This window comes from Pseudonaja textilis, chromosome 1 (genome assembly GCF_049901715.1).
Source record: "Pseudonaja textilis isolate UNSWEBS1 chromosome 1, rPseTex1.2, whole genome shotgun sequence".
Lineage (NCBI taxonomy): Eukaryota > Metazoa > Chordata > Lepidosauria > Squamata > Elapidae > Pseudonaja > Pseudonaja textilis.
Genome location: NC_141990.1, coordinates 63,250,240 through 63,274,167, shown reverse-complemented (window position 1 = coordinate 63,274,167; position 23,928 = coordinate 63,250,240). Strand labels below are relative to the sequence as shown.

General features: G+C 38.7%; 1 protein-coding gene and 1 pseudogene across 3 annotated transcripts in view; both read left to right on the top strand.

The window, feature by feature from the left end:
* CRIM1 (cysteine rich transmembrane BMP regulator 1) overlaps positions 1-23,928 on the top strand; it is a 146,353-nt gene that overhangs the window by 6,192 nt on the left and 116,233 nt on the right. The window contains exon 2 of one of the 2 annotated variants that reach the window (XM_026695476.2): positions 17,003-17,173. The exons of the other annotated variant lie outside the window; for it this stretch is intronic. Within the exon in view, the coding sequence (XP_026551261.1) occupies positions 17,003-17,173 (171 nt within the window). The remainder of the gene's footprint in view (positions 1-17,002; positions 17,174-23,928) is intronic. 2 annotated transcript variants of the gene reach the window in all.
* Positions 1,208-16,352, top strand: LOC148127644 (uncharacterized; annotated as a pseudogene). Its single transcript, XR_015741580.1, has 3 exons — positions 1,208-1,268; positions 11,510-12,201; positions 13,746-16,352. The product of XR_015741580.1 is annotated as an uncharacterized LOC148127644 (transcript).

The window sequence follows — 23,928 nt, the reverse complement described above, 5'->3', positions numbered from 1 at the left end:
AAATTAGAATTCTTTGCTTCTGTCCTTCTATGGAAGATATGGGAGAAATACTTGAGCTTATATTAACTTTCTCAACTAAAGCAAAATTAACCCAGTTAACACAGAAAGATGTTTTAGGGCATCTTGAACACAGTAACATCATGTGCTCTGATGGTATCCACTGCAGAATTCTCAATAATTTAAATGTGAAATTGTTTATCGCTTGGTAAAATATATATAATTTGTCAGTCAAATCAAGACAGAAAAGTAGTCAATATGGCCAGTCAGCTTAATAAATTCACAGCATTGGTAACTCATGTACTGTTGGTAACATGTGGCCAAAGTGGAACAAGGGAATGAGACTTTCTTGGGCCTGTTATCCTTTCAGCTGTTTTCAGTTCATTGACCATCTTCTGGATTTGGCTGAAAGGATTAGGAATAGATGACATTTCTGCAGTGGTTCTGCTTTCTGAATATTGATTCTACTCAAAATAGAAAGGTTTTGCCCTTTCCCAGGACCATTCCCTATAAAACTGTTGAGAATGAAGTGTCATCTAAGTTTGACCATATGATATATGTACTGTAGAAGATGTATTTTCTGATGAATATCTTCTAGGTTGAATTCAAAGTGCTAGTTGTTACGTTAAAAACCTGCGTGGCATCTCCAAGAACATCTGCTGTGCAGGGAATTTAGCCATCCACTGATATTGGGAACAGAGGATATAATAAAAACACTGCTGTTGAAGAAATATCAGCTTCAGGGGACCCTGGTGTCAAGTTTCTCCAAGATGGTGATCCTTTGGAATAGCCTCCTGGATATAAGGACTACCCTACTACATTTCCAAGTAGCCCTGAAATCCTGGCTATTTTAGAGGTTAAGTTATTCCCAGGTATGATCAAGTAGGAACAATTAATATTGATTTTCATTTTAGGCTTTTTGGTTTTGTATATTTGACAGTAAATACTCAGAGACCTTTTCATTTGAGTAGTATAAAAACATCAGTAAAATGAATATCTTGTTCATTCATGACCTAGTCATCTTCCAATGAACAATTGCAATGTGCTTTATATAAAGTTACCCTTGAAGAGTATCAAGAAGCAGCTGCCTAAGAAATTATGAGTGCCTCAGGGATGCCACATGCAATACCTAGAGGACCTATATTGGGCCCAGTTTTTTTCTGGGTCCAGTTCACAGACATTAGTTATTACCTTTAAAGTTCTATAAGGCATGGAGCCAGATTACCATCTCAGCCTTATCACATCAGCCTATGGATGGTCAAGTGTGGAAAGTATGTTATAGACTCTATCAGTTAAAGAATGTCAATTGGTAGGGTCCAGGAAGAAAGCTTTCTCTGCCACTGTCCCCACCTTCTAGAATACCTTCCCTCCAGATATAAGGCAGGGCCTCACTCTCCTGGGCCTTTTGAAGAAGTTTGAAGATATGGCTCTGCCAACTCACAGGTCTTAGGAGCATGCAACCCTGGGATGGTTAGCTTATTGATGGCTTTACCCTCACCTTACTTTTGTTTTTGTCTAACTCTTTTATTGCTTTTTCATATTTTTATATGGTTTTAGGGATTTATGCAGCTATTTGTACATTACCCAGAGTCACACTGCAATTGAGATGAATGGTATCTAAATCTGACAAATAAAGAACATAAAATAGAAACCAAAAGGAAAAGAAATAACGTAGCACATAAAGGAACACACCTTGCTGCAGGACAATCTGCATGGACTCTGCAAAGAGAAACCTTGCCTTGCCAAACTCTTTCATAGTTTTTTAGGGTTGTCCACATTGCATAGTTGCATTTTCAAAAAGGCCTTGGTAAAATTCCTCACTGCAGGCTCTTCAATATATTTAGTAATGACGAAATAAGAAAACTTGTTATGGGTGATGATAACCAGTTAAAACTCCAGGCAGCACCATATAGAAATAAATGATCAGTTTTCTTAATAGAGGGAGAGGTGGAGTCAGTCCCACAAAAATTTGTATTGCATCCAGTGCTTTTTAATTGCTAGAAAATTATCTTGATTTGGATGCAAGCAGTGGAATAGTCAAGTTTATGGATAACTTCATATATATATTGTTGAAGTCTGAACTGTTCGAAACTAATCTTTTTAGGGTTGAAGTGGCTAGTTTACTGAAGACATCAATTCAATGTGTGGCAGCTGTGAAAAAAGCAAATTGCATGCAGGGATCATTAGGAAAAGAGCTGAAAATAAAATTGCCAACATTGTAATGTTCTCATGCAAAGTTATAATATGTCTGCATCTGGAATATTATATATAGTTTTGATTGATACACTTGGCAGAGATTGTAATGGAGCTGGAAAAAGTAAAAAGAGAGAAATATTCAAAGGTTTAGACACCTTTCCTTATAAGGTTTAGTCTGATTCTCAAACTATATTCTGTGACAGCCCAAGGTAAAATTTTTGTGATGTGCTTTTGCACTGTCATAACTTAGTAATACTAAGGATGCTGTGAACTAAGAAAATTTGGTTGCTCTGATTAGAACAGAAAATGATTGGGGGAGGTGGGTTTACAGAACTCATGCATAGCATAAATAAAAATAGTCAAGAAGTTTCTTTGGCTTTTCAAGACTGAAAGTTATTGCTTAGTCGGGAGCCAAGTATCTACAAATACTGTAAGAAACAATAGTGAAGAAGTGTGACTTTATTTCCTGTCTGCAACCACTCCGAAGACATCTGGTTAGTCATTGTTAGAAGTGAAATTTTGGATGAGCTGTGACCTAATCCAGGAAGGCTGTTGTCATTCTCTGCAGGTACGCAGCTTTATTCTTTCAGCCTGTTAAGTTCAGGATCCTGGTGTTCTTCTGGGTGGGAAGAATCCACCCAGTTGATGTTTCTTTCTTTTATGATGGGTGTTTCCTAGTCAGTCTGATGCCTTTCTCTATATGGCAAAATGAATCAACATTTACTTGATTTACAGACATTCTATGCATAGCTATGCAGAGATGATTCATACTTTACACAGGTGAAGAGGCAAATGGCTATTTACAAATCTTGGTTAATGATATATACGTATTTGGGAAGAAAGCTGCTAACATTACAAACAAGCTTCTTCCTGCCAGTTACCAGGATTCCTAAGAGTAGGTGCTAGTAATTTCCAGTGGATGCATGTTTAAGATCTGGCAACATCCGGCAATTTACAATTTTGAAGGGCCAAGTACAATCAGCATGTTTTTTAACTGTTTACAAAATCCAATAATGTTGTTTCAATATTATTTTACATGTTTCCATTACACAATTGATTGTATTAACTGAATTCAGCATACCTTTTAGTGCCATGGAACCTTTTGACATTTAAAATCTTTGGATTGGAAGGATGATTTCCAAAACTGTTTATATATCTCTTTCAAGTGAATGAATATTCCATATAGATTTATTCCATTTTCCGATAGCCAGTGAGATGATTCGGTTGCAGTCATAATTGTATTCTCTCTATTACTTTGAAACTTTTCTCTGATTCCTTTTCAATCCATGTTATAAAAATGTTTGAAAAACTTCTGTTCCTTTTCTGATTCCAATTGCAAGCATGTAAATAAAATCTGGATTCAATATTGCTCTTCAGTGCCCTTAATTTCTGTCAGGGAATTGCGCAGCAGGTGTCCAAATGAAGTCAGAGACTCTGGCATGAACGTGTAGTTTATACAAATAAATACATTTTACATCTATGTTTACAGCAAATGAGATAGTCAGGCAAACAGGAGGATCATAAGGTAAATCACAGAGCATACAGGGCACATAGAAGAAAAAGGCGGGAAAAAAGGAAAACTCTGCCCTCCATATCTACAGCAACCAATTATAGCACATATTGCCTAATGCAGGAGCTAATCAACTATAACTGTTCTAGCTCACTGCACAACCCCACTGCTCCAGCTATTAATTTAAATATCTGAACAATTTCCAATTCATAAAAGTCCCTTTAATTTCACTGGGAATTAAGCACAACCAGTTTATCTTTCCTATTCCTGCACATGGACACAAAAAATGCTTTAAAGAGAATATCTGACTGAAACTCTGACAACCAATAAAGATTCTTGAAGTTGGTGCTAAAGCACCAATAATTTCTTTTCAATTTTGGTTAAGTTTAATAAATCAATGTTGATTCTCCCAAACTTTATTTTGGGTACAAAAGACGTATATCCGAGCCCACATACCATAACTTTTTTTAATGACTGATTCAGAAAATGACAGTGGCAGATGTTGATTCATGCTATTATTATTAACTGTCACACTGTAAACAGAGAATGGCAAAATCCTTTCTAGGTTGATTTGATTCTCATACTAATATAGTCATTGTTATCAGAATTCACTGGTGATTTACCTTTAGTGATTTTATATAATTTGTATGTTTAGTTCTTGCTGTAATGTTCTGAACATTTATAATAAGTTTCACTCATTTATCTATTATTTCTATAATTGATGAGACGGTGTTAAGGCATGTTCCATGTATATAATTATATAGCTAAGTGTACCTTCTGTAAAAAGCAATCTTAATTGGGAACATGATATTGTGACTGACTTGTGGTTGCATGGGCTTCAAAAAAATATTTAGGTATTGACAAGATTCTGTCTGAATGAATTTATATTTTATTTGATTTTTAAAAATGTCTGTAATTGAATTTGTTTATTGATATTAATCTCATACAATTCATATGGAATAATACTATGGAGTATTATAGCCATTATTTTATTGTAAGACCCTTCAGCGTTCCAAGAGTCATTATTAGATCGCTGACCATATTTCATCTTTTCATATTAAGATGCAGAACCAGTGAGATAAGCTTTAATCGATCTTTTCTATTTAGCCTACCTCTCTTGCTATTAGCAGATAAAAGAGCAGTATCATTTTTCTGCCTTGAAAAACATCTACCTAATGAAAGCTAAAATTACTATGTAATTTAATAATTTTTAAATATAGCTAGTAATATGGGTTTTCTGGAAAAAAAAATCATTAACCCAAATGGCTTGAAATTTGATTTAACATGCTTGATTTGCACTTAGTTTTTAAAGTATTATTTTATCTACTTACCTGTGGATGCCAATAGAAAAAAATGCAGCAGGCGGAAATAGTTTAAGTGAAATAAATTTTCAAAGTGTCTCAGAGTACAGTCAGTCCTATGCAGTCGTATGAATTTGTGATAGCACTAAAAAAGTACTTACAATAGGTCCTTAAAGTTCCAACTGCTTTGTATTGCCACAACCATGTGATTTCAATTTGTTATGTTCTCTGCCAATTTCCCACAAGCAAAGTCAATGAGGAGGCTAGTAGGAAGTCAGAAATCAAAATTACATGAACTTTTCACTTAATGACCCCCAGAGATTTGCATAACACTAATAATCTAGAGTTGCCACAATTGCTTTTGCTAGGCAGCATACTCACGTGGTGTTGGCAAGACCTACTGACTACAGGAAGCCCTTATAAACAGAAGAACATTGACACTGACATCCCCTAAGTTCCGCTGAAGATGTTATCTAGACTGGTAACATTTGGAAACCAAATGAGGTCGGAGAACGAATCTTCACTCTCATGTTGCCCTTTATCGCTGAATCACTTAGCAATAAGAAATTCTGGTCCTAAGTACTGTTAAGTGATGACTATTCTATTCCATTCTATTTAATAGAGTTCACTGCAAAGAATTACACTGGAAAATATACCGTGTTTCTCACAAAATAAGGCCGGGCCTTTTTTTTTTTTGGATCCCCCCCCAAAAAACAGCTAGGCTGTCTTTTCGGGGGTGGCTTAATTTCCTCCCCCACCTAGAGTGGCCCATACGCACATACCTTGCTGCGAGACCGCTTCTATCGGACGACGAAAGTTCCCCGAAGGCAGAGTCCCCAGCCACTTCAGGGCGTGGCATGGCTGCCCGTGTCCCCTCGCCTTTAGGCAGTCTCTTTCAGGTGATGGAAGCTCCCCAAGTGCAGTCACCAGCCACTTCGATTGGCCGGTAGAAGCAGCCTCAGGGCAAGCACACACACACACACACTCCCCTTGCTGCGAAGCTACTTCTATCGGCCGATGAAAGCTCCCCAAAGGCAGAGTCCCCAGCCACTTCAGGGCATGGTGTGGCTGCCCGTGTCCCCTCGCCTTTAGGCAGTCTCTTTCGGGCAATGGAAGCTTCCCAAGTGCAGTCACCAGCCACTTCAATCAGCTGATAGAAGCGGCCTCACGGTGAGGAGTGTGCACTCGCCTCAAGGCTGCTTCTACCGGCCGATCGAACTGCACTTCTATCGGCTGATGTTCTATCGGTAGAGTGGGGTATTCTAGCCTAGTCTACCTGCAGGGCACTCCTAAAGGCAAGTTTTCTCCCCCCCACCATTCCCCGCCCATTTCTCTTCACCTTGTGTAGTTCTAACGAACGATGTGAGAAATTGTGGGGAAACACATGGTTTAAATAGGCCTAAATTTTGGGGGCAGGGCTTAATTTCACCTCATGCTTAGAAATCATGCTGGGCCGTCTTATTGGTGGAGGCCGTATTGTTGGAGAAACATGGTAGTTTCACAAAACTGAAGTTTTGCTTAAAAATTATTGTTATATATTTATAATTCAAGATCTTTCACTGAGAGGAAGATATATCAGTGTCTGTTTTAGAATGTCTAAAGTCTATTTTTCCTAGAGATAGCTGTCTGTAAAAACAAATTAGAATCTAAATCTAGTTTTCATTAATACTGTATATATTCAATTCAATTTAATTTTCATCACATTTATTACTTTATTACAGACACAAAGCATTTTAAATATTAGAAAAGTTTCCGTGTGAAAATATGTTATAAAAAATTGTTAATTAGGAATATTAATTCATTTTAAGTCCCGAATTGTGAAGTCCTCAATTCAAACAACACCAAAACATTTGGGGCTAGCAACAGTTTAGAAAAACGAAACCGGTAGTGTAGACTTGTTATGATTCAGTAATATTAATGCTGAGTCAGGTAGTGCTTGTGCATATCACCATATCATCCACTTTCTCCCATTTTCCAATAAGCAGTTCTTAGCCCAGTATATCCCACAATCCCTTCTATCTCATTTTCCTTCTCCTTTCTCAACTCAACAAGGTAGAATATACCTTATTTTATATATTTTTTATATTTTACATCATGGTTGTGTTTGACCTCGGGGGGGTGGGGGTCATGGCCAGGATGGACTTGACCAGCTCAATGTCACTTGTGTTGAGGGCACCTGTGTGCTCTGCCTTAAAAAAGAGAACTTGGATGTGGCAGAGGCACTGCAGGCCAGTCCTTTACTGTTTCCAGGGCAGCCCCACAGGCCAGATCTAAGTGCCCTGCATGCCCATTCCAGCCCACGGGCCTTGAGTTTGATACCTTCCTCTATCAGCCCTGAATCTTGTCCCTGAATCTCATACCTTCTCTCCTAGATGTCCAACAGCTGCCAATATTCTTGGCCACTTCGCTGTTCCTCTCTGAATCACTTTGGACAAGATCAAACTCACCGCAAAACATGTATGCTTTTGATTCAGGCACAAAGTAACCCAAACCTACTGTTCAGTGCATTGAACAGTTTGTGTTGGTCTTTTATCCGCATTCATCTGGTCATGGCTCTTTGGAAGCAGGAATATTATCAAAAGGGATTAGATCTGAATTGGGATATTCAGAGTGTTTATGAACAATCTGTTTCTTTAGCACTTGCTAAGTCAATCAATTAATCAATAGATTTATTTATTGTTTTCTCTTAACAAATAAGATAGAACCTGCACAGAAGTGACCCAATGTTAATAAATGCAGTAAAACAGGAGTCCCCAAGTTCTGGATGGTGGCCCACTAATGGGTTGTGAGGTGTTTGCAACCAGGCCATGGAAATGGCGAGCGCATGTGGATCCCCACTTGCGTGAGTAGCCAACAAGCACATTCACACATACTCCATTTTTGTGAGTGGTTGATGTGTGTGCTCACCACTCACACAAATGGAGCGGTGCATGCTTGCCTGCCGCTCATGCCAAACCATCTCCTCTCTCCATCCCCTCTGCCAGAAAGGTTGGGGAACTCTGCACTAAAATGTTCAAAAATATGTAAAAATATTAAAATGGTATTATAGAAGAATTAGGAACCTTTGATACAATATTCTCTTTGTTTAGCAGCAGCCCATTTAAAACTTGCTAATTTTCTTAGTATTGTTTCCTTATCTAAATTCATTTCATATTCAGTTTAATATGAATCATGTCAAAATGATTTTTGTATCAGAGGAGCTCCAGAATTTTCTATATTCTGAGCTGAAAATAGGGCAGTACAATAAATAATGTTCCAATTTCTTTGGAACAAGGAAAGTGGAATATTCATTGGAAGTTCATATAGGATATTGAGAAATTGGCCCTCTCTGTTTTCTGATACAATTTATTGGAACATAGTCTTGTAAGTGTCTCTCAAAAGGATGGCACTGTAACAAATTTGAGATAATGATTGCATTTGATTTTGGTTTTATTAAGTGCATATCAATAAACCCTTAATTTTGTGAGATAATTTAAACAATTTGGGAGGGTAGGGGCAAAGGCATCAAGCGCCCTTTTTTAAAATAATAAATTATTATTAGCATTATTTGGATTTAAAAAGAACTATGGAGAAAAACTGAAAGAATACAAATGATTGGATAAAAATGTAAATCAACTAGAACAGAAAGGAGCGAAAAATTCATTTGTTCCAGGAGGCATCGGGTAGTAATAGAAGTCTAGCCCAATAATTAAATATCCTTACAATTGTTCTAGCTTTAATTATGCCTCTACCAATTTCAACATAGAAAAAAGGGATATGAATACCATTTGGTTCACCTAAAATAGTTCTGAGGAGTTTGATTTGAAAGAATTCCATATTATAAACAGGTAGAAACTCCAATAACTACTGCTTATGAAAAGTAAGGAACTAACAGTGGGTTTTTTTAAAAATTTAGGATTGGAGGATATGTTGACTTTCGCTGTTCCTGACAAAGCTTTCTCAAATTTTTATTTTGGAAGCCTGATAATGAGAATGACAATTACCTGAAGCATTGAAAACAATACCCAAGTATCTATAAGATATTATCTTTCTTGAAGTGCAGTTGCAGAACTGGCAAAAGTATTATAAATTGGAATTTAGTGAATGTAGAATAGAGTCCATTCATTGTTCCTTTAGCACTTATTCAAACAATGATTTTGTTTCTTAAATCTGTCCTGTTTAATTAAAGAATGTTACAATATAAGCTGTCCTTGAACCTTGAACACTTGTAGTACTCCTTTGGTCATATGATTATGATTTGGGTGCTTGGAAACCAGATCATACTTTACAATGATTGCAGTGCCCTGCAGTCACATGATCACCATTTGCAACCTTCCCTGCTGGTTTCTAGTTAAGTTTGGTTATGGGGGCGTTGGTTGCCAAGCTCCCAAATGGTGATCACATGACCACAGGGATGCTCCAATTGCCAGAACTGGCATTTGGTAAGGAAGAAGGGAGCCCTGTGTTTTGACCTTGGAGTTAGTGAGAATCTAGAAGAGAGCAGTTAACATTAAATGTCTGGGACAGGAAGAGGCGTTTGCAGGCCATATCATTTTAGATTTGGAATTACCTAATGTACTCTCTGTCTTGAAGTAACTGACACAGTAAGAAGATCTAATCTGTAGCTCTAGAAATTTGTATGGAAACAGGACAATATTACAGGTAAGAAGAAAAAGCATTGTTTTCAGCAGGTTTCATGCAGGCAGTTCTAGATCAATGCAGAAGATGCAAAATATTGTTATAATCATTTTGATAGATTTACATATGGTATATCTACTGCTCCGAAGCAAGGTGGTCAGCAAGCAAATTTTATAATAAATAAAACTAATAATAAAAATGTATTTAATTTGCGTACATTGAAGTATAGATCTGGACACCCAGGATCCTTAAGAGGACAATATCTCATCTCCCATCTTCTTCTATACTTAAAAGGCAACATCAGTTCTTCTTGAAGATGAAAAATCAGGCAAACTAGAACACAGATTATTCTTTTAATCTCTAGCTTCCGAAAAGCAAAGACACAGCAAATTTGGGTTCATAGAATGGCTCTTTCAAATTCCATTACATATCACTTATTATATTGGTAAGAAGCTGGTGCTAGATTATTAGCTCTTTAGACTTATGGGATCACTCAGTTCAGACATATACAGTTAGTCCTCAACTTATGACCACAATTGACCCCCAAATTTCTGTTATTAAGTAAGACATTAGTTAAGCGAGTTTTGCCTTGTAGCTATTTTTTTTTTAAGATGGCGAAGGCGGCTGCATGTGTTTGTAGATGGTGCTCTGAAATATACTTAGGTTTTTTGATGAATTTGGATTGTAGAGATTGGTTTGTAGAAGTGGAAGAGTGTGTAAAGGAAAAGACAAGAAAGAAGCGATCTTGATAAACTAACTGTGAGGCTGGAATTGATTTGAAGAGACAGAGATTTGAAGAGACTGATAGACCAAGAGCTGGTACAGTGGAATGGTCAGAAAGTCACAGTTGGAAGGAGAGACGGAGAGTCAGAGCAGAGGAGGTGGACGGTTTTTATGATTGTGTGACTTTCCTGATCTCCCCCTGGACTCCCCTGACTGAAGCTAAACCCTGTCTGAGAACCCAGGTGTCAGCAACTGCAGATCTGAATTGATGGTGTGAGTCATCTGATGGAGGCAGAGCTGACAGAAGAGACAAGCTTCTCTGGCCTTTGTTGACATCTGGGCCTACTCATGGTTAATAACACTGTGGAGAGTGGCAGGCTGCCGTTGGGATTTCCTGAGGTTAACTGACGAGTGGGAGCTTGGAACTGTAAACTTCATGAGACACTGTAGGACTACAAAGCTGCTAAATTTCCAATGCAGCATAGCAAGCCTTTATGGCTATTTTTTCTGCATTCTTGTGGGTGTTTTGTGGGTGTTTTCTGCATTCTTGTGGGTGTTCTGTGGTCAGGCTTGGGAGGGTTGCTTGGGGGATCCTGGGGCTGGGGAAAAGTTGAATGGGAGTATGTTGGTCCCTTTCCCCCAGGTGAGAGCTGAGGGGAAAGAGTGGCTTCCTGCTTGGTGGGTGAGAGCAACTGGGCAGGGTGCTGTTTATGCATCAAATGGACGTATTCTGATTATATTAGGAGATAAGAGGAGCTGGATGTGACCCCTCTGCAGCAATAAAGGGTGTTGTGAGTTTGAGGGCGCTGAGAGCAAATGCTATAGTGCCTGTAAAACTCACCTTGCCCCCAACAATCTGTCAGTGGAAGTAGGTTTTTTTCTTTTTCCTTTTTTAAAGAAGAATGTTGGGGGTGGGGGATGGAATGGTTCTCAGGGAAGGCAGAGGAGGACGTCCTATTTCAGTGGTGTCGAGGAACAGGAGATATGGGAGACAAGGGAGAGGGCAGGCACGGGGAACACGACCTCGGTGTTTAGTACCAATCTCATGTTCTGCCCCATTGCACTCACCTCATTTTCCTGGTCAGCAATTCTATGGTGGCCCTGGTCTTAGACTTCTGCTTTTGAATGTGAGATCAGCTTGATCAGAATGATTTGATCTTCGAAGAGAAGGGTGATCTGGTTTGTATAACTGAAACTTGGCTGAGCCCAGAGGGAGGTGTTCCTCTTGCAGAAATGTTCCCAGTGTATTATCGAGCATGGCACCAGTCTAGACCTCAGGGCTGGGGAGGAGGTGTGGCTGTTATCATCAGAGAATATCTAGTAGCCTCCAGAGGCACTGTTCATCAAGTCCCCGGCTGTGACAAACACCCTTTTTCTTAGATTGGGCTCAAGGGACCAGGTAAGATTGCTGCTGCTATACAAGCCTCCCTGCTGCGTGGCAGCTTCTCTACCTGGGCTCCTGGACCTCACCGCAGGACTGGCAGTGGAATTCCCCGGGCTTATAGTTCTGGGGGATTTCAACCTGACTTCTCTGGGGTCGGGGTTGGAGGTAGCCCGACATTTTATAGAAACCATGAACTCCATGGGCCTGTCCCAGATTATCCAGAGCCCGACTAATAATAGTGGTCACACTCCCGATTTGGTGTTCTTGTCAGAGCAGTGTCTATGTGACCTGGAATTGGTAGACCTCTCCTTGGTCCCCTTGTCATGGTCAGATCAGTCTGGTGGCAATGAGTTTCTCAAAAGCAGCATCCCCCCGCAGGGAGGCAGGACCTATTAGATTGGTCCGTCCCCATCGACTAATGGACCCAGATAGGTTCCAGAAGAAACTGGGGGTTATAACTACAGATCTACACTGCTCAAAAAAATAAAGGGAACATTTAAACAACACAATGTAATTCCAAGTCAATCACACTTCTGTGAAATCAAACTGTCCACTTAGGTAGCAACACTGATTGACAATCAATTTCACATGCTGTTGTGCAAATGGAATAGACAACAGGTGACAAGCATAGGCAGTTAGCAAGACATCCCAATAAAGGAATGGTTCTGCAGGTGGTGACCACGGACCACTTCTCAGTTCCTATACTTTCTGGCTGATGGTTTGGTTACTTTTGAATGCTGGAGGTGCTTTCACTCTAGTGGTAGCATGAGACAGAGTCTATGACCCACACAAGTGGATCAGGTAGTGCAGCTCATCCAGGATGGCATATCAATGCGAGCTGTGGCAAGAAGGTTTGCTGTGTCTGTCAGCATAGTGTCCAGAGCATGGAGGGGCTACCAGGAGACAGGCCAGTACATTAGGAGACATGGAGGAGGCCGTAGAAGGGCAACGACCCAGCATCAGGACCGCTACCTCTGCCTTTGTGCAAGGAGGGACAGGAGGAGCACTGCCAGAGCCCTGCAAAATGACCTCCAGCGGGCCACAAATGTGGTTTCAAATGGTCAGAAACAGACTCCATGAGGGTGGTATGAGGGCCCGATGTCCACAGTTGGGGGTTGTGCTTACAGTCCAACACTGTGCAGGACATTTGGCATTTGCCAGAGAAGACCAAGATTGGCAAATTCGCTACTGGCACCCTGTGCTCTTCACAGATGAAAGCAGGTTCACACTGAGCACGTGACAGACGTGACAGGGTCTGGAGATGCCGTGGAGAATGTTCTGCTGCCTGCAGCATCCTCCAGCATGACCAGTTTGGCGGTGGGTCAATAATGGTGTGGGGTGACATTTCTTTAGGGGCCGCACAACCCTCCATGTGCTCACCAGAGGTAGCCTGACTGCCATTAGGTACCGAGATGAGATTCTCAGACCTCTTCTCAGACCATATGCTGGTACGGTTGGCCCTAGGTTCCTCCTAATGCAAGACAATGCTCGACCTTATGTGGCTGAAGTGTGTCAGCAGTTCCTGCAAGATGAAGGCATTGATGCTAAGGACTGGCCCGCCCATTCCCCAGACCTGAATCCAGTTGAGCACATCTGGGACATCATGTCTCGCTCCATCCACCAACGCCACGTTGCACCACAAACTGTCCAGAAGTTGGGGGATGCTTTAGTCCAGGTGTAGGAGGAGATGTCTCAGGAGACCATCCGCCACCTCATCAGGAGCATGCCCAGGCACACACACTACTGAGGCTACACACACTACTGAGTCTCATTTTGACTTGGTTTAAGGACATTACATCAAAGTTGGATCAGCCTGTAGTGTTTCTTTCCACTTTAATTTTGAGTGTAATTCCAAATCCAGACCTCCATGGGTTGCTAAATTTGATTTCCATTGATAATTTTTGTGTGATTTTGTTGTCAGCACATTCAACTATGTAATGAACAAAGTATTTAATAAGAATATTTCATTCAGATCTAGGATGTCTTATTTTTGTGTTCCCTTTATTTTTTTGAGCAGTAGTATTATGCAGTCCATCTGAGTTCTTAGTCACTGTTTGGAATAGGAAGGTGACTGAGGCTCTGGATAGGATTGCACCCTTGCGACCTCTCTTCACCCATAGACCTCTCTGTGCCCCGTGGTATACAGAGGGGATGAAACGCATGAGGAGACATCTAGAGAGCCGCTGGCGGAAGACAGGAGATGAACTCGATCGAACACGGGTAAGAGCTGCTACTGAGGCCTACCTTATGGCGATTTGTGAGGCAAAGTGTAAATACTTCTCCACACTAATTGCGTCCATAGATAATCGCCCAGCAACCCTCTTTAAAGTGAGCCATCTTCTCTTAGGGAAGGAGGAGATAGAGGTCCACCTGAAGGGGCAAGCTGAGGAATTTGCAGATTTTCTGGAAGACAAAATCACTTGACTTCATTCCCAGTTAGATGCTGGCGCGGTTGCTGATCCAGTGGAAGCTTCTGTGGCAGGTTCTTGCCCTGTTATCTGGGAACAGTTTGACCCTGTTGCTCCTGAGGAAGTGGACAGGATCCTAGGGAGTATGCGCGCGAGCACCTGCATTTTAGACACATGTCCCTCCTGGCTTGTGAAAGCTTCCCAGGAGGTGACAGGCAGGTGGACTCTGGGAGTGATTAATGCTTCTTTACAGGAGGGGACGGTGCCCCAGCACTTTAAGGAGGCTGTGGTCCACCCTCTTCTTAAGAAGCCGTCGCTGGACTCCACCTGATTGGATAATTTCTGACCTGTCTCCAATCTTCCCTTTTGGGGGAAGGTTGTTGAGAAGGTGGTCGTGCAGCAGCTCCAGAGGCTTCTAGATGAAACAGATTATCTCGACCCCTACCAATCAGGATTCAGGCCTGGATTTGGGACAGAAACAGCATTGGTTGCACTTTTGGATGATCTCTGGCAGGAGTGGGATGGGGGTAGTGCATCCATCCTTGCTCTACTTGACTTCTCAGCGGCTTTTGATACCATTGACCATGGGATTCTCCTGGGATGGCTTCAGGGGATGGGAGTGGGAGGCCTTGTGCTGTCTTGGTTCACTTCCTTCCTTTGCGGCCGCTCTCAGTCAGTGTTGATAGGAGGTGAGAGATCCAACCCTCGCCCACTGCTTTACAGGGCTCTGCAGGGCTCGGTACTCTCTCCGCTCCTGTTCAACATTTATATGAAACTGCTGGGTGAGATCATCCGTCACCAGCTGTATATCTCGGCCCGTGGTGAGTTAAGTGTTACTGTGTCCTCCCTCTTGCAATGCCTGGAGGCTGTTAGGGGCTGGATGGGGAGCAACAGGTTGAAACTAAACCCATGCAAGACTGAGTGGCTCTGGATCTGGGATTCATTGGTTCAGGAAGAATTACCACCTTTAGTCTTGTATGGGGTGGCACTACCCCAAACAGACCCTGTGCATAATCTGGGGGTTCTCCTGGACTCACGAGACTTGTTCGAAGAACAGGTGGCAGTCATGGCTACAAGGACCTTTGTGCATCTGCGGATTGTGCACCAGTTACACCTTTCCTGGATCAGCAGTCCCTGTTCACAGTCACTCATGCCCTGGTCACTTCCCATCTTGATTATTGCAACGCGCTCTACATGGGGCTGCCCTTGAAGAGCATCTGGAAGCTCCAGTTGGTGCAAAATGCAGCGGCCCACATGGTTATATGCAGACCCCGATGTGCACATGTATCACATCTCCTGCAGGAGCTGCATTGGCTGCCAATTTGTTTCCAGGTACAGTTCAAGGTGCTAGTTGTCACCTTTAAAGCCCTTCATGGCTTGGGTACAGGCTATCTGAGGAAACTTCTCTTGCCAATGACATCCGACCCATTAGAGCGAGGAGGCAGGGAATGCTGCTGGTCCCACTCCTAAGGGAGATACACCTGGTGGGACCAAGAAGAAGGGCCTTCTCTGTGGTGGCTCCATCTCTCTGGAACATTGTTCCCCCAGAGATTAGAATGGCCCCCTTGTTAATACTATTCCGAAAGACACTGAAGACCTGGTTTTGCCAATGGGCCTGGGGAACCCAGAGAGGCATAGAACCCATCAGATGGCTAGTATGACCCTCTGTCGTCGGGGGTGTTGGTTTTTTTTTTTGTTTTTTGTTTTCCCAAATTTTGTTCTATTGTACCTTACTAATTTATTTGATTCTTTTTGTTAGTTCTTATTGTTTTTGTTTTTATTTTTTGTTTTAAATATGATTTTACATTGTGTAAGCCTCCTTGAGTCAAAATGGGCGAATAGGCGGCAATATAAATCAAATAAATGAATAAATTAAATTAATAAATTAATAAATAATAAAATGGTAATGAAAAAGTGACTTTTCAATCAGTCCTCACATTTAAGAACTTTACAAGTCTGTAAAGCAAATTAACATTAAAATAAGACCCCTTTACTTTATGACCAAGTTGCCAGTCCCAATCGTGATAGTTAAACAAGGATCAGATCTACAGATTATGAGCTACTTAGGGTTGCTTTTCTATATCACATTCTTGTATGTGTAGAGTTGAGATAGTGTAACTAGTTTTAATGAGTATTATGGTGGCTTCTAATCCTGATAGAGATGCCTTTTGTAATAGTAACTCCATACTGCATGTAAGATTTTTTTTCAACTCTGATTTGAGGGATCACTGGAAAAAATTATATCAGCACTAGATGAGGAATTCAAGTGAGTGAACAGTTAATATTGCTTCAGGATCCGTAACTGAGGTGGCAGATTCAAATTTATTATCTAATTTACCTGGAGGGCAGAATGTCAGAGAATGACTACTGGTTTATTATATCATAGGTTGATTGAAACGATAGAATTGTTTTGAAAACAGCTCTTTTAAAACCATCTAGACCTTTTTCACAGGGATTCTATCAGATGGGATTATCAAACATCTGGAATGATAACAACTTCTTATTCAGTTGAGATGACTTGATTGCTATACTTTACAAAACAGTAGTCCCCAGAATGTTTTGGATTTTTTGTGTTTTCTATTCTGTTACAAGAGCTAGGAATGCATTCTTTAAACAAGACACTCGGGGTTCTCAAATTTCGATGTTAATTGGAAAAGTCCAAGTTCACATTTCTTTTTAAATGTAGTGTAATGATAATAATGTGAACTGGAGATAAGCTGCAGTTATAGAATTTTGTAACAGGAGCTTTAAAAATGGGTTTAATATTTGTATTGAGATGCTTCGGTACAGTATTCGGCAAAAAAAGAATTAAATAAAACAAATCAATAAGTTACCAGTATTATAGTTGTTTCATTTTGGTTTTTAGATGAAAACTGGGATGATCAGCTACTTGGATTTGAGCCTTGCAATGAAAACCTCATAACAGGCTGCAATATAATCAATGGAAAATGCGAATGTGATACTATTAGGACCTGTAGTAATCCCTTTGAGTTTCCAAGCCGGGATACTTGCCTGTCAGCTTTAAAAAAGATTGAAGGTAAGTCAGTATTCACTAGTAAATGACTTCTGTATTATTTATAGCATATTACCTTAAATATCTAATATATAATTGGCTATAAATCACATATGCTTGTTGGCAACAATGTCAGCAATGTTATCATATCCTTGTTGGCAACAGTTCTAGCAAATGAAGTATTTGTGATTTACTAATGGCTTTCAAATGTTTAGGATAGTAATAAACTAAAATATATGCAGGCATGTTTCATACAATGTATGACTACATATCCAGAATGGAAATGATTGTTTGGCAATTTTCATCATTAAGAAAATCTCATCTGAGTAGTATATTGCTTAGTAAGCACTGTAGTATATAAATGCAGATATGTTTCAGCCCCATTGGAGTACTTTATTTTCTGTCAAAGAACAATAATTAAAACATTCAAAGACAAATTGACCCAAAATTAAATTCTGTCTGAGCTTAGCTTCGTATATTTTCTGCTGGAGTGCATGCTGAAATTATTATAGATTATTATGCGACTACTTGAAGAAGATACTTATATTTTTGTCTGTGGGTAGAATGTCATTTTCATAGATATGTAAATGACTATTAATTAATTATTAAATTTATATACCAATCCACTGGCATATACCCTTAAAGCAGCTTCATGATCCTGTAATCCATACTACAAAATTATGTGTGCTGTTTGGAAAATGTATGCATTCATTCATGCGCATGCATAAATACATAGCCTTGTCCTGCATCTTATCATGAAAGATATAAATAACATTACAAATGATATAACATTTAGAAGTAATATGCTGACATGCAAATATTTTAGAATGTGCAGGCTGGATCTTGAAGATGTAATTTTATTGATTGGATAATATTAAATGTTTTGAGCAATACTTTTAAATAGAAATTATTTATCTATAAAATTGATATCTTACTCCAATCAGAACAAGTTCTTAGCAGCGTATATAATAGAAAACAGCACTGAAAAAATATCTATGATACAAATTAAAAGCAATTAAATGAAATCATATGATTAAAAAGATTGCTTCTTATGAACGAAAGATAGAATGTTATAGGAAACTATTTGGATTTTCATCATCTTCCTTAATGCAGTCAAAGAGATCAATTTAATTTCTTGTGGTAGTTATTTCAAAGGACAGAGACTGCTATTGAGAAGATTGCTTTAAATAATAGTTGCCTTTACTTCCCCGAAATGGCTTTAAGAAAAATTTCCCAAAATGACCACTAGGCCAGTTCTACCTTGAGTAGTTGGTCCCAGTTGCTAAGTCACAAGAACTTTATGGCTCGAAATCAGCATTTTAAATTGTACCTAGAAGGCAAGTGGGAGCTAGTGCAGAGCTAGAAGCACATGTGTAATATGACCCCACACTGGGTATCGGCACACAGGCCAGTTCATCCTGGACAAACTGTAACTTTTAAGGGCAGAAATCTATAAAGAGCCCTTTGCAGAAGTCTAACCAGATGGCAATGAGGGCTGCAGTTTCACCACATAAGGCTGCAATCAGGATATCATCCCTCCAGCCGAACCTAAAGAATTCAGAAGAATTCCAAGTCATAGACTTATTCCTTCAGGGTAGTGCCTCTTTGTTAAAAGATAACTTTTGTTTAATCGCCATTTATATACATCACTCTCCCCCAAGTCTCTTATAAAAGTTATTTTTCTTTAGAGAAAATATGGGTCTCACGGAAAACATCTCAAATTCAGTTCCCATCTTTTAAAATTTGAATGATACAGATTGTCCTCAACTTACAATCACAGTTGAGCCCAAAATTTGCATTGATAAGCAAGGCAGTTGTTATATGAATTGTGCCTCATTTAATGACATTTTGCCACAGTTGTTAAGCAGATCACTGGAGCTGTTAAATGAATCTGGTTTCCCCTATTGACTTTGCTTGTCAGAAGCTATCTAGGAAGGTTAAAAATACATAACCCAGCACAATGCAACTGCCATTAATACATACCAGTTGCCAAGTTCCTGAATTGTGATCACATGACAATGATTACAATTGTTATAAATGTGAAAACCTGTCATGTAACTTTTTTCAATGCTGTTGTTACTTTGAATGGTCACCAGACAAAAAGTTGTAAGTCAAGGACTAGCTTTACTTAATATTCCATATTACTAAGGAGGCTATATTAGATATAATATATGCTTTTTAAATGCATATGATATAAACAAACTCTATAGCCCAAAATACTTTTCCCAAAATGATAAAAATAAAATTATAAAACATTTAGTGGTAAAATTAAAAATAAAAGCTTTTAATCATACCTTGTGGTAGTTAAGCATTGTACAACATACACTGCTATTTTCTACAGAAATTAATAATTTAATCATTGATTGATAATACAGTGTTACATGATCTAAAGGGAACAGAAAGTTCTACAATGGCACTTAAAAGTTTGCAAACCCTTTTGAATGTTTTGAATGCATAAAAATGACCTAAAATAAAATGAACACAGTTAAATAAATGAATCAAAAACATTGAGGAAAATGATCTAAACCTATAGATTTGTGTGTGGCAAAAATTGTTTTCAGTTCCTGGTGTCCCCTCCCCTTCAGCAATAAGCACAACTGCATGTTTCCAATGATTGTTGATCAGCCCTGCACAAAATCTTGGAGGAATTTTAGCTCTTTCCTCCTTACATAACAATTGCAACTCAAGGATGCTGGTGGGTTTCCTTGTATTAACTACTTGTTTTGGGCTCTCCCACAACATTTCTCTAGGATTAAAGTCAGGACTTCCCCTAAAATCAACTTCTGAAGGACCATTCCTAGATTATTCATGTGTGTTTTGAGTTGTATCTTGCTGTATGATCCACTTTCTCAAGCTGCAGTTCATGGACAGATCATCTGACAACGATGGCAAGCCATCCTGGTCCAGAAGCAATAAAGCAGGCTAAACAAATTGAAAAAGGTTCTTTATACTGAAATGCACTTTTGCTTTTCAACAAATAGGACACATTTCATTAAGCCAAAAGGTGGTTTCATCTATCCACAGAACATTATTTTAGTAGTCTTCTTGCTTATCTGTGCGGTCTTTGGCACACAGTTTGTAGATTGGCAGCAATGTTCTTTTTGGAGAATATAGCTTTCCTCTTACATCTCGTGAGCAATGTCATTCACCAACACAGTTTAGTTCTTTAGTTCCTTAGACATTATCCTGGGGTTCTTTGAGATCTCTTGAAATATTACATATCTCACTGTTGGTGTGACCTTATTTGATTGACGAATCCTGAAGAGGACAACAATGGTGTTCAATTGTCTCCATTTGTTACTGCCTAACAAAAGACTGGTAAAGACTAAACTCATTGGAAATAGTTTTATAACCTTTTCCAGCATGGTGAGCATCAATAACTCTTTCGGAGTTCCTCAGAAATTTTCTTTGTTCAATCCATAACATCCTTTCACAAACATGTTTGGTAAAGATCAAGTTTGACAGTAAAGTTTTAGAATTATGTTCCTTAAATAAGGCAGAATATCTCACACTCACTCCTGATTACCATCCTATTGATTGAACTATCTGACTCTAATAAACATACTTTTGCTACATACCAATTTGTAGCTTTGGATCATTTGCATTTTTCGGTGTATAAGATGCACTCCTCCCTCCCCAAAAATGTGGATGGAAATGTCTGTGCATATTATACAGCAAATGTTGCAAAAGCCCCACCCAATCACCGCCCCCTACCTTTCAGCCTCTGCCTCCCAGCAATTTGTCTCCTTGCAGCAAACAGCTTCAGCACAGTCTGATTAGCACAAGCAGCTGATTGTCAGTTGGATAGGCCTCCCGATGATCAGCCGTTTCAGGCTGTGCTGAAGCTGACCAGGCTGTTTGCTGCAAGGAGGCAAATTGCTAGGAGGCAGAGGCAGATCTTTTTTCTTGTTTTCCTTACCAAAAGCTAGTCTTATACTTTGGAGCATCTTATAGTCTGGAAAATATGGTAATTAAATGAGCAAAAAAATATTTACTCATTTGTTTAATTGCTTTCTCTATCTAGTTTTTGAACTTGTGTGGAGAACAGGTCATATTTAGGCAGAAATACTCAAAAATGTTCACAAACATTTAAGTATCACTGTATTTTCATGAAAAAATATAAGTATCATTAATAAGGAAAGATTTAGAAAAGGAGAAAAATGAAGGAAAAAGCAAAGAATTTTAAAAGAAGCTGCAATTATTACTCTTTCCCTGTAGCCAAGGACATAGAGATGGAGATAGAGATAGAGATAACAAAAGTTTAATTAAGAACAAGAACAAGAGATAAAGAAGTTTAATATCCTGGATACATGAAACATACTAGAAGCTTGCATTTTAAATGGTTCTCCTTCAACAGGAGCATCAAGAGGTAAGACATTTTTCAGCTTCATGATTCTGAAATGATTTATCAGGACCATTTGCAAATATCAAAACAAAGGTGACTCTAGAATTCTGACGAAATTAATGAAGCGTCTTCTTTTGGACAATACTTGTTGCTGTGTTGAACATCTTACTTGTTCTTGAATGTTTTTTGACATAATTAGCAAAATATTATGAGGTTGTTTTTATCCTATTCTTGAAGTTTGGAGTTTCTGTAAAATTTCATTCTTCCCAGCAAATACAATTGATTTGACAAGAAATGGCTGAGGCTTATCAGTTATATGAAAAGAAGCTGGAATGCAGAAAATCCTCTCACTATTTACCTGGCAGTCTTCAAGCAAAGCCAGTAATTTCCAGTTTCATAAAGACAACTTTGTGCAAGTTTTCTCTCGAATTCCAATCACATATAAACCCATCAAGAGTGAAATTTTATAAATTCTGTTTTATCCTGAAGAAGTGTAACAAGTTTTAGTTAATTGATTGTAGATTTCAGTGAATTTCCAAATGAGGTATTCTGCTCTTAGTTGCATCCACTTTGGTACTTATACTGTTAATGGTGTCTTTAATAGCCCTGATAATCTCTCACCTCTAGGAAATAGAAAAAAAACATATTTTTTTCAGTAGCTATCAAAACAATTGCCGTAGTTAGGAAAGATGCTAGCAGAACTTTCTTGGTGCCATTAAATTGATAACTCTCAGATTATGAAAAAAACAAAAACAAAGTAAGCACTGGTTCCAGTAATAGTAATTAGAGTAACAAATAAATCACAATGCAATTATTATAGGGGGCACTGGGAAATACTGATATTTGTCTGTCTGCAGCAACAGAAGAAAATAATTTAGCCCCATATTTGTTTAGTGGACATATGGTACATATATCAGTATTAATGGGGGAAATCCTTTTAGAGCATGAATGGCTGGGAGAATTTACTTTTGGAGAATTTTATTGAGGAAATGTAAAAACATGGCAATTGAAGAATATTGGAGATATTGGAGAGGAGGTGAGAAATGTTGCTGCCAATAAAATTATTCTATGACAACATTGGCTTCTGGAAGAAACTTGTGTTCATGAAACAACCCTGAACTATATTTGTCCTGTGTTTTTTTACTAAAACACTCTGTTATCATGATAGTTCTGAAAAGAAGGGTAAAAAAGGCTTCCTTACTATTGTAAAGCTTTGTCAGATAGAAGCTCTTAGAAGTGGGAACAAAACAAATGCTGGAATTTATACTTTCCGGAATTGTGTGGAGTTCACAATTAGAGATTAAAGAATAGAAGCACTGCCAGGAATGCATATTGTCTGCCAATTAAACTCGCACGGGGAAACTGAGGAATTATGAAAACTCAGAGGAAGCTTACTGGACTAATTCTAAGGCCGCAGTCTCATCAGTTTACTTGAGAGTAAACCTGGTTAAACTCAGAAAAGCTTTTGAGAAATTATATGTTCTGGAATTCTATAGGGATTAATGCATGCTTTAAAAATATTGTTCTAACTCTCTGCATTTCTGTTGCTAAATGACTCTAAAAACTGGTTGAACAAGTGCTGTAGCATTGTCTGTTCAAAGAACATAAGATTATATTTTTAAAAAATTCATTTCAAATCAAGTTGCTTGGAGCTGTGAGTTTTCATTTGCGCTAAAGAAATATTTTTTCTGGAAGGGTTGTTGAATGTTTGTGAACTAAGGATTAATATACAATTTAAAAAAGAGAAAGCTGTTTTATATCTTATAAATCACATTATTCTGAAACAATCCAGCTACATTCAGACACATTTTTAGTCAGAAAGTTATCCTTGATAAGAAACTTTCTTTCCTACTAGACCCATGTTGAAGCTACAGTATATTTTAATAAGAAATCTAGTTCAAATTTGAAGAGTAAAAATCACTGTATGTTAATGATATGCACTTTTCACTTTAAAAAATGTTTGAGCCACATGTTTGCCTGGATAGATCTCCAGATAGACCAGATAAGGAAATCAACTCCACAGGAAAGCTAAAACTTTTTTTTTTTTTTGAGGTTGGGTATAATAACAGAATCTTGTAAATCTGTGCTGTATCGCCTCCCTTTTCTTATACTCCAGTGAATTAGGGAGCTATCTGTTTCTGAGTATTATGTCATTTCTCAGGACTTAAAAATGTTTCAGCCCCTTTTGTCTAGATAATGGTTTTTGCATATTTTTATCAAAATCATCTTTCATCAAGATCATACTCTCTATGCTGAATGACAGTCCAGTTTTTTTTTTTAATAAAATTTGCATCATTTTACTTGGTGACAAACATAATTAACATTTTAAGTGTATTATAGTCAGCTAAAAGGAAAACTTTATCCTGAGTTCCACGATAAGTGGCCTGTAGTAGTTGGTCTTAAGCTTAAAGGAATAACTGATATGTTTATTAGC